General features: G+C 45.2%; 1 protein-coding gene across 2 annotated transcripts in view; it reads left to right on the top strand.

Annotated features, from left to right (window-relative positions):
- The first annotated feature begins 282 nt into the window (after positions 1-282).
- The window catches only part of Prkca (protein kinase C alpha), a 369,460-nt gene continuing 358,924 nt past the window's right edge, over positions 283-10,818 (top strand). Inside the window, exons 1-2 of one of the 2 annotated variants that reach the window (XM_051179526.1) lie at positions 283-847; positions 3,570-3,601. In XM_051179526.1, the coding sequence (XP_051035483.1) occupies positions 675-847; positions 3,570-3,601 (205 nt within the window). In that variant the 5' untranslated portion in view covers positions 283-674. The remainder of the gene's footprint in view (positions 848-3,569; positions 3,602-10,818) is intronic. The other variant, XM_051179531.1, reaches the window with a different exon arrangement.

The following is a 10,818-nucleotide window of genomic DNA, read 5'->3' as shown; positions in this document are numbered from 1 at the left end:
TGTGAGCAAGGAAGCGGGAGTGGGAGGAGGAAGGTGGGGAGAGGAGGAGGCCGGCACGACGAGCGGAAGGAGAGGAGGAGAAAAAAGAGGGAGGAGGAAGCAGAGGAAAAGGGAGGAAAAGAAGCAGGCGGCGGAGGAGAAGGACCCGCCCCTCCCGGCTTCTTCCTGGGCTGGGCATCTCCCGGGCCTCCCCGGGACCGCCGCCCTTGACTATTCTCCGGGCTCAGGGGGACCCCCGAGGACGCGTGTCCCGCTCCGAGCAGCGCAGCGCTGGGAAGAGGCCCCAGGCTCGCGCCTCGCGCGTCCCCGCCTCGCGCGCTCCCACCCCAGCCCGCGCGCGCGCGTGCACCCGTACACACGCTAGCTCTCCGGGCATGCGCAGTGGGCGGCGCCGCTCCGGGCCGCCTCTTGCTGCCGCCGCGAGTAGGAAGCGCGAGCGCCGGGCGCCGGGCTGTCAGTGAGCGTGGGGCCAGCCAGCGGGCGAGAGAGCCGGAGAGAGCCAGAGAGAGCGGCTCCGCTCCCAGCTCCGAGCAGCGCAGCGCCGGCCCGGCTCTCCCCGGCCACCGCCGCCGCCACCGCACCTCTGCACCGCCACCTCGGCCGCCGCCCCCGCCCACCCCGGCCCTCCCCGGCTGCTGCTCCCCGGCGGAGGCAAGAGGTGGTTGGGGGGGACCATGGCTGACGTTTACCCGGCCAACGACTCCACGGCGTCTCAGGACGTGGCCAACCGCTTCGCCCGCAAAGGGGCGCTGAGGCAGAAGAACGTGCACGAGGTGAAGGACCACAAATTCATCGCCCGCTTCTTCAAGCAACCCACCTTCTGCAGCCACTGCACCGACTTCATCTGGTAGGTGCGCGCGGTTGCCCGGGGGACCCAGGAGCCACCTTTGCCCGGGGACTGGGGCTCGGGGACGCCTCCAAGCCCAGGCGCGTTCACACTCTCACGCACAGGACTCCTCCAAGAACTTAGAGTGCCTGGCCGGAGTCCGAACTCTCGCCTGGAGTGACAGGCGCGCACCCACGCGGGACACTCCCTGGGAAGTGGCCGGGCACTGCCCCGCATGCCTTGCCCTGCAAGGGACTCTTGGCCCGGAACGGGGGTGACACAAATGGCGGGGGATGGGGTGGTCCCCTGGCTTCTTCTGGGGCGCACGGGTCTTCCCCGTAGCCAAGCCGACACTGGCCCGATGGAACCGAAGGAAACGGGAGGGAGAGAAGGCTGGGGGCAGAGGGGACCCGAGACGCGCGACCAACACGCCCCGGAGTAGCGGGGAGCCGCTGCGCTCCGCTCCAAGTTGCTGGCGAGCCAGGCTGGGCGCGTTCCGGGGAGTGTTTGTACCTCGCGTCGGGCTGGGACTCCGCTGGAACCTTGGGTCCCTGCCTACTGTAGGCTGTTTCTACTGGGCACGGAGACTTTGACTTTTCTGGGTGAGCCCAGAGGAGGGAGGGTGGGGAGAGAGAGAGAGAGCGAGAGATGGGAGGCAGCAAACTGTTGAAAGCTTGCAGTGGGGGAGGAGGGCTAACCCAGCAGGCAAATGGCAGAGGACAGAGGGAGTCATTTAAAATAGACCCTGTCAACAGGAGATTAGATTTGTAACCCTGTTGATGAGGACAGAGGGCTTATTTAAGACAGATACTGTAATGGCTAAAGGTGTCAGCGTTCAGGTGATTTCCAGTGAACGCCGAGCATTGGTAACCGAGGGGTTTAATATATGGAAGGGTTCAGGGGTCTCTCTGGAGCCTGCAAAACTAGGTGAACTTGTGTTTATGCTGATTTATGCTTTTTTTTTTTTCTGGTGAGAATTATAGCTTTCATCTGGTTTTCAAAAATGTCAGTGAACCCCCTATCCCTCCGCCCCCAAATCCCAATGGTTAGCAATCTGGGACTAACAGAACGCCCAGCCCCCTTCCCTCCCACCACTTTGACAGTTCGACACTTCATGTTTTTGGAGTATGGAGTTCCTTATAAGCAAGAGCTATGGCTGGGACTCCTTAGCTCCCTCCTGGGTGGGGAGCTGCAAGGGGGTGGCTGTGCACCGAGACACCAGCCAGTTACTGGGCTGGCATAATGCATGTTGGGGTTTCAAAGTGTATATAGGATGGATGGCTCTGAATCCAAGTAGAGAAAAGAATTAAGGGGGGGGGTCCCATCATCGCGGTGCCAATAAGATGGGTGGTTTTCCCTTCCTTTTAAGAAATCATTCAAAAATGCACATTGGCGAGCAACACAGCCACTCTGCAGTCTCCATAATGTAGTTAGCGTCTGAAGCAATTGAACTCAAGGAGCGGGTGACCGTAGATAAGGCTACGTAAGAGCAAAGGGAGGATATTACATTTGGCAGTTTGCAGCCTCCTGTGTTAACTCTGAGATTCTGTTCAAAGGGGACAGACTGCTGATTACTTCTGCCGGAAGTAGATAAGTTAGAAAAAGGACTTACATTATTACCAAGTTAACTAACGAATCTCCACGATCAGTGCCCAGAGAACCAGTCCCCGGTGAAGTGATGAGGTCTTTAGGTCACCAGGTGCACTGTGATATGGAAGAAAAGATTCTGGCTTCCTTCCCAGTCTGAGTAGTTCCCCCAAGCATGTGCTTCACTTAATCTAAAAGCAGCAGGTTTGACGGCTAGGGAATCCCCCACCAAGATCATTTTGCATAGATTTAATTTCTCTCTTTTCCTTCATTATGGCTTCTATGAGTCTTTCATTTACAGTTTTATTTCAGTATGTAAGCACTGGTATTTTAAAGCTATGTTTGGATTTAATTTTTGGGGGGGTATGACTTTAAGATAATTATAAAGAAATGTGGAGTGCTTTGTAAATTTAAAATGCTATGCAGAGCAAGAGATTATGAGCTGCCTCTGAGAACATTTTGATGCAGTTCATTCTGCTGGAACTGTATTTATTTATAATCAAATACCCACACCAGGGCTCTCGCCTTACTGAGTCAATTCTCTAGAATGATTTATAAGTGTGGGGTGGTCTCAGTGTATGCTTTGAATGCCATTGGTTCTCAATGAAAATTAGATCAAGGTGTTTTATCAAATTGGGTGACTTCAGCCAAAATTAAATGTAGACAGTGGTGCTATTTGGCAATTTCTAGATACACACTGGAACAAACTTCTAACAAGTTACTTCTTAGTTGTCTTTAGGGCGGAGAAAAAAAATATGTACTTTGTTCAGGAATAAAAGTAAGCCTCCCCCCCCCCCCTGTTTTAAAACCACAAGCTCTGTTTTGTCATTTGAATATTGTAGTCAACAATTTTGGGTATGAAGTCATGTTCTTATTTTGAAATTTAGGAATCAATCGCAAAGCAGAAAAGGCTAGAGAGAAGCTTGGTAATAGTTGAGCGGTTGTTTATAGGCAGACTCACTCGTCTAGTTTTAAAAGATGAATATACACTACACACGTTCATTTAGTTAGACACTTCAGCACATTTTTTTCTTATCAAGCCATTGTGTTCCAAGTATAGACGTTTAAACCAAGTAGAACACTTGTTCATGTAACTTGTTACGATGTGGTCTCAATGAAAGGATGCTAAGATACTTGTTCTTATTTTCTTTTCCAGGGGGTTTGGGAAACAAGGCTTCCAGTGCCAAGGTAAGCTGCCTCAGTGGGCTTCACTTGCAAATACATGCGCTGGGAAACTGTGCCTCTGCTCTCTTTTTCCCTGTGGTCTCAAAGATACATTATTTAGATAATGTTTCAAAAGACAAGTGATGTTAGTATGGCCCTTTTAAGATAAATGTCACATGGTATTGTCTGCAATCCACATATCCAACTGCCTTTTTCTCATCGAAAAAAGCAAAAAAGCAAAAGCCTTCCTATAATTTTATTTTTTGCTGAGAACATTCTTGTCAGAAACTGCTGTCTTTGTGTGGGTGTTGGGGGGGGATCACTTCATATTCATGTGGCATTTCTTTCCCGTTCTTCTTTGTTTTGTTCCTCATCATCCCCCCATACCTTGGGTTCTCAAAGCAATTAATTTTAGGCTATACATCACTCTAAGGAAGTAATGCAGATCACCTAGTGTCACCAGGAACAAAGTCTTCATACCTTGACATGACGCCAGCTATATGAAAATGATTGACAGTTCTAGTATCACTGTGTGGTGTGCCTTTCCTTCAGCTTAAGTTTATGACTACATGAGTGCTCTCCTGTGGCAACACCCACTGGCCTTCCTCTTGGATCTACAGTTGAGTTTGTGCTCACCCAAACTGAAGCCACCATCACTTATCTAACATTTTATATTCTTTGTCTTATCTATTGCATTGGGTAAATTACTCCTTTTTTTAGCTTGCAGAGGCTTTTTAGTTTCGCTAGCTCACCTTCTGGCTTGCCTGCTCATCATCTATAGCATGTTTATTTCCCATCTGGGCATAGGTTTATTATTAGGGCGAGTGGAAAGTACATTCTAGCCTGGAAAATATTGTCCTAAGACTGTCTCTTATTAAGTGCATTAGGGAAAGGCACTGTATGTGCTTTTCTGTTTTACAAGTGATGGTGTATTACTAAGTTGATTATCTTTCTGTAAACTTCCAATTTGGTGAGCTTGTTTCTGATAGACATATTAGAGAGGGGACATTTTACAGCATAATGATCATTAATACTGTACCTTTCTTAATTCCATGATGTGCTTTAAAACCCTGATTGAATGAGTCAGTTTGAGGGCTCCATTTGGAAATGAACGGATATTCCTTTTAAACAGAATAAAGAGGAAAGCACATTGGAGTGGCCTCTATAACAAATGAAAGGAAGACCTTGGTTTTTAAAGTTGTGGACCTGAACTTTATAGGTTAGGTTTGGGTCTAGCTTGGGATGTGATTTTAGGTAGTTGAAAGATGCAGATGAGATCTGAGTCTGTTACTGTTTTGATAGTGGCTTTGGTTTGGGTCAGTGCCTATGGAAACTTACAAGAAAAATATTAACTGAATTTCCTCTCACATTACTTGTCCCGGAGAAAGTAGGTATGTTGTTTTAAAACTATATCTTTTCCTTTTCTTCCATGAAAATGATTCAGTGTCAAGTGGGCAGGTTTTGCTGCTGAAATCATAGGGTGGCCATGATGCAAGGTCACCAGGACTTCTGTGAGACATCCTGCACAGCATATACCGATCTTCCAATGGATTCTCAGGCTAATAGCCTCACACCTTCATAACTCCCTTTTACATGATTTTTTTAAAGTACACACATAGCCTCTTTAAAAAATGAAATAGCACACCCCTTTCTCTTTCCATCTCTCCCAGGGATAATGCCTTTTAAAAACAACCCTTTAGTCTGTTTGCACATAATTATAGTTGTAAAAGAGATGGAACTTTTCTGTTATTCGTGCAGGTGTATTGTTTTCCCTCTGTATATGCTAAATAGCCATTCATGCTACCGTCAGCTCTTCCTGATTCTGTGCAGTGGCTTCATGTGTGGTTATTTATCCTTGTCTCCACTGCTGGGCATTTCAGTTGCTACTAAGTTCTCATAGGCACCACGATAGAGAGCATCTCTGGGAACTAGGGTATTTGTAGAACGGCTACCCAGAAGTGTGGATGTGGCATTTTAAATTTTAATGAGTACTGTAAAGTTGCTGTCCAAAAGGGCTCCAACATATAGTTCACTGTGAATGTAAAGGATGCTTTCCCATCCCTTCACTCTCTGGGTAGAGGGGTTGCTAGAAAAATCAGCTCTATCTCTGCTAACGTCAGAGAGGAAAAGGGCCTTACTTTCAACTTCTGTTTCCTGGATTAGTAGCCATTTATGTTTCTTCTGTGATTTGCCTGACTAGATTAACAGTAATACTGGATTTACAATAATACTGGATTTACAAACAACACAAAGTGAAGAAGTAGGCTTTATGTCCAGTTCTTTGCTTTGAGGAATTTAACTTCCAGTTGCTTTAAGGGATAGATTCCCCTAGTGCAGACACACATTTTATTTCACAGTAACCTTTTCTAGGATGGAGGTATTTCAAGGTGATATCTGCTCGCTACATCTTGTTTAGTTTGTATCATCTGTGCTTGACTCCTTGTGGCTATATTGTATCTTATTGTGGTAATTTAATTAAGAAAGATGCTATGCCCAGGACAGTTCTTTTAATCCCCCAGGAGTCCTTATCTAGCCTGCCTTGCTTTTAATACCTCCTTAAAATGAGTGTTCCTCTGAACACTTCACCGTTTTATAATACATTTCATCTTGTTCTCTGACCTCTTTCCCTTTGATGACCTCTTTCTCTTTGAATCTGATTGTTAGAATGTTATTCCTATTCAGGAGAAAGGCACCTGCCACACCTGGCCCTGAAACGTTTTAGATTGTTGATATATTGGGTTTTGACTACCTGGTGACAGTAGTTTCTAGTTACAGAAACAGTTTGTTGGATTGGTCAGTAGGTAAAATAGTTGTAGCATGTGTTCCCTCTTTCCCCTCCCTCCCTCCTTCCCTCCTTCCTTCTTCCCTTCCTCCCTGTCTTTTCTGTCTCTTCTTCTCCTGCTCCTTTCTCTCTCTTCCTCTTTTTTTTTGTTTGCATATTTTTCAAGCAAGACTCACATAATCACATATCCAAGTCACAAGTAATAAGCTCTCATAATTTTGCTTAGTGAATAAGAATTACAACACTAAAATAATAAGTGAATTTTAGCCCTAAAAGCCATGTTTGTAATCTGTGTTCATTAAGAAAGGATTTTATCATCACGTGAACACTTAAGTTTATTTCCTTGACCCAAGATTTGACATAAATGGAATTGGGGAAACTTCTGGAAAAGCTTTTGAGTTATTCTCACTTTCCCAAAGTGGATGTTGTACCATTCTTATTCATATTGCATTGTGGATAAATAACTCTCAAAAGTGATATTACCGGGACTGGTAACCCAGGAGGATCCTATTTGAGAATTTACTGTCTAGATGATGATAAAACCAAGAGCCTTAATACTGGGGAGAAGAAAAAAGTTCATGGTAGGCCCAGAAGCCATGAAATAGCTTCCTTAAGTTCTCCAGGTATCAAGACAGCCTTGTCCTTTTGTAGCTCTTAGAGGTTGGCCAGGAAGCTCACGTTCTCCTTTTGGATGCTGGCTCACAGTTTTCTGCTTCCTGATTTTTTATTTGGTGACTCCCGTGTTCACCCACATTTTCCTTTTCCCCCTCTTTCTTTTCAGAGAAACAGAAGTAGATTTGTTTGGTCTAGCATGGTTCACACTGAGTTTGTCTGTTAGTCAGGGAGGTCTGTTTCCAGGGAGGATTTCTATTGTGCCATCAGCTGCTTCCAAATACAGTTGTCTAGGACAGTCCTTGGTACTGCTCTCTCAGAGGCTGGTCCTCTGGGGCTATCTGCTACTTTCACTACTGGAAATGGGAACAAGAGCCAAGTCATTTTTTTTTCCTTCTCAGAGTTAGCAACAGCCCTGCCCGTCTCTAATTACAGCGGTGGACGCAGCCTCTGAAAACATGACCTGCTTATTTCAAATGCCTTGCAGCTGCTCACATAGTTTGTTGCATTTAGCTAGCCTCTGAATTTTTCTTCCATTTCTTTTTCTATTCTTTCTCTTTTGCTTAATTTCACACATTAAAATGAATTCCCAGTCCAGGCTGTTTGGTTGTGCTATCTGTAAGACAGCATCCAAAGTCAGTCCCGCATGCAGCTATAATTAGTAGGAGCCCGTGACACTGCAGGGTCAACCTTGGACTCTCAGAGCTCTGCATTTCTGCATTTCTCCACTGCTCAGTGGTTAGTGATCTTGAACTACTCTCTTGCTAGGGACATACATACCGTATCCTGTCCTTTACCTGAGACTCTACTGTAGCTCCAACTATTCAGTAGTTTATCAGTCAGTTTTCTTTCTGCTTTGCTGGTGACATTTTATTTTGAATCCCTGTTAACATACCTGACCAGGATGGGTTTTGCATTCCCTCAAAACAGTGAAAATTGGTGTTTGATTGGGAAATAGGATAGAAAGAATATTTATCTGCCCTGGACTGGTACAAGCTGAGAGGTTCCACAGAAAGACTCATTTAATGAAAGTTGACCCTTTTTGAGACAGTGTTTCATACAGACCAGGTTGGCCTTGAACTTGCAATGTAGCTGAGGATGACCTTTAATGTCTCATCTTCTTGCCTTTGTCTCCCAGGTACTGGCATTAAAGGCAAATGGTGATGGGGGTTAAACACTAGGCAAGCACTCTACCAGCTTAGCTGTATGCCCAGGAAGAGGTTGAGCTTTAAACAGAAATGGGACAGTGGGCACCGAGTTGGCAGCCTTGTAGAATAGGGATGTCCAGCTGTCCTCATCTGCCAAGTAGCGTGAATACCAGGTGCCAGGAGATAGATGAGGGCCAAGAGCCAAGCTGGGCAGAACTGTGAGCTTGGCCAACTTAACAGAATATTCTTTTTCTTTTCATGTGCTGGAATCACTGCCTCATTTTGTTTGTTTGTTTGTTTGTTTGTTTTTGGTACTTGGAATTGAACTAGGGCCACTGAATTGTAATCTCAGCTCAAGTTCTGAAGGATGCACATTTTACAGGTAGCACAAAACTCAGCCTCCTAAAACTGCCAGGGAGCTCCAGGTGCCTCAGGCTTTCTGCCTGGGCTCAGGGGATTTGAACTCAGGTCTTCATGGTTGTGTGGCAAACAACTTCACCCACTTGAGGCATCTCCCCAATCCCCTGAAGATGAACTGTTGGTGTTAACTAGAATTGCAAATTTGATACAGGAAGTAGTAAATTCAACTTGAAACTCTGGAAGGTTTGTAACAATGTACAAGTGAAGTATTGTGTCAATGTCAAATGCCACTTTGCCTGGAAAACTCAGAGAAGTTAGGCAGGTGAGGGCAGGTATCACTACTCAGGTTCTTCTCAACTAATGTCCCTCCCCCCACCAAAGATGCATACTATTTGTTGTAAGTAGAGGTACCAGGCCAGAAGTGGTGTCAGATACTCCCATCTGGCACTGATTTCTCTTACATGGCTTGGGGAGTGGCTCTCTTTTACCTGGGGAGCAAACGAGCACTATTATTTTATTAACATGCTTCCTCCCCCACTGGAAGCCAGAAATGTAGTGTATGGAGAGTTTAATCTCCCTTTGCAGGCAGTGGGACCCTAACAGATGTTTACTTTTGTAGAGGACATTGGCAACTGGCTCCCTTTCTTTCATTTTATGGTGTCTTGATTTCATTCCCTCTGAGGGCATTGCACTTTCCCAGATTCTATACCCCAATTTAAGGTTTTAGACACAGCAGCCTGTAGGTTGTACATCTGCTTTCCCTTAGAGGATCAGCCTGGTTTCAGAATAGCATTCATTTCTGAGCTGCCTCAGGGTGCAGTTCGGACTCAGCAGGGTATCCGAAGGCTTTTTCCCCTGCTTCTTTTGACTTCCCAAGGGATGTTTTCCTCCATCACACAGGGATGCTTCCTTCTTCTGGTCCTCTGGCCATCATAAGTTGCAGTCCACCAGGTGACACCTTCATGACTTGTTAAGTCTTAGCTTTAGTGTAGCTGAGGCCTGTCCCAAGCTTCCTGCCATTTTGGATATTTATGCATGACCCTGGAGTTTGTCTTTACCTTGCTCTTTCCTCTGCTGGCAGAGTCCAAGACCTAGTCTCCTTTTTGTGTGTTTCCAGTGTTTAGTGCAATGCCTGGCACTCCATACACACTATGTAAATATTCGTTGGGCGTGTGATTATATAAATATTAAGTAGTCATGATATGAATGCTCACAACCCAAAAGATAGCAACTTTGGGCCAAGTGTCAGCATTATTATTATTATTATTATTATTATTATTATTATTATTAAAGCTAGTTTCTTGTCCAATAGACTAGATCTTCAGAGGACTTAGAAAAAGCATCTTCAGCAGCTTTGAAAAACAGAGCATAAAATTCCACTTTGCATTTAGAATGAGTTGTGTGTAGTACTAACCCTAAAAACTAGTATTAGTATAGAAGTAAAACTTACGTTCCTTCTCTCTTATGAAAAGTGTGCAGGCACCAGGAATAGATCTCACTGCCACAAATAAAACAAGGACATTTTATGGGCTGTATTAGGGAGGCAAGATGTGTTGGATCCAGGGTGAACAACTGAAGCCATTCTTCAGGGTACGTTCGGCCCCGTCACTTCAATGTCCTGTTTTACTTTGAGATCGCTAATAGCTGACCCCACGTTGTCATGTCCAACCACATCGATTCTGTTATTTTTAAACTCCCTGATCCTGAAAGGGTTTTTGAGCCTCAAGGTGAGAAAGAGGGGATGGGAATGGTGGCATAAACTATCTGTAATTGAATTTCAGTAGCTTCAAAGGTTTTATTCAAACAGGGAGAAGAAAAAAATCTCACATTTATTACTTATACACGCCCGGGGTTTTCTCATTTCATACGATTTGTTCTAAAAGCACCCCAGAGTCTGCTTTGCAGAGAGAGGGTTGAGACAGGCTCCGGCCTGGGGGTGTGGCCTGGGTTCAAATTGTAACAGTTTGGCAGAAACCTCTCTCCAGACAACTGGAAACTTTCTTTTTGGTGCTGGCGAAGCCAGGATTTGTATGCAGGGGAGGAAAGAAAGATCCTATTCGGGAAACTCTGAGCCACCTCCCTAGGACTAGACTCCCCAAGTCTTTATGCTTTTTCACCCTTCTCAGACTTTCCACAGCAAACCCTTCATTTCAATTCTTGTTTTTCACCAAACCATGAAACTCATGGTAGGTGTTAACTTATGCCATAAGCATCTCAGTAGGGACACAGTGTTAACAGTCAGATTGAGTGGAAATTGCTAAAACCAAATTAAAAAAAAAAAAAACTCCATATTAAATTATACAAAGGGGAAAAATGACTTGTGGAAATAGATTTTTGTG

This window comes from Phodopus roborovskii, unplaced genomic scaffold, assembly GCF_943737965.1.
Source record: "Phodopus roborovskii unplaced genomic scaffold, PHOROB, whole genome shotgun sequence".
NCBI lineage: Eukaryota > Metazoa > Chordata > Mammalia > Rodentia > Cricetidae > Phodopus > Phodopus roborovskii.
The sequence above is the reverse complement of the archived record's forward strand: the minus strand, read 5'-3'. Positions and strand labels throughout refer to the sequence as shown.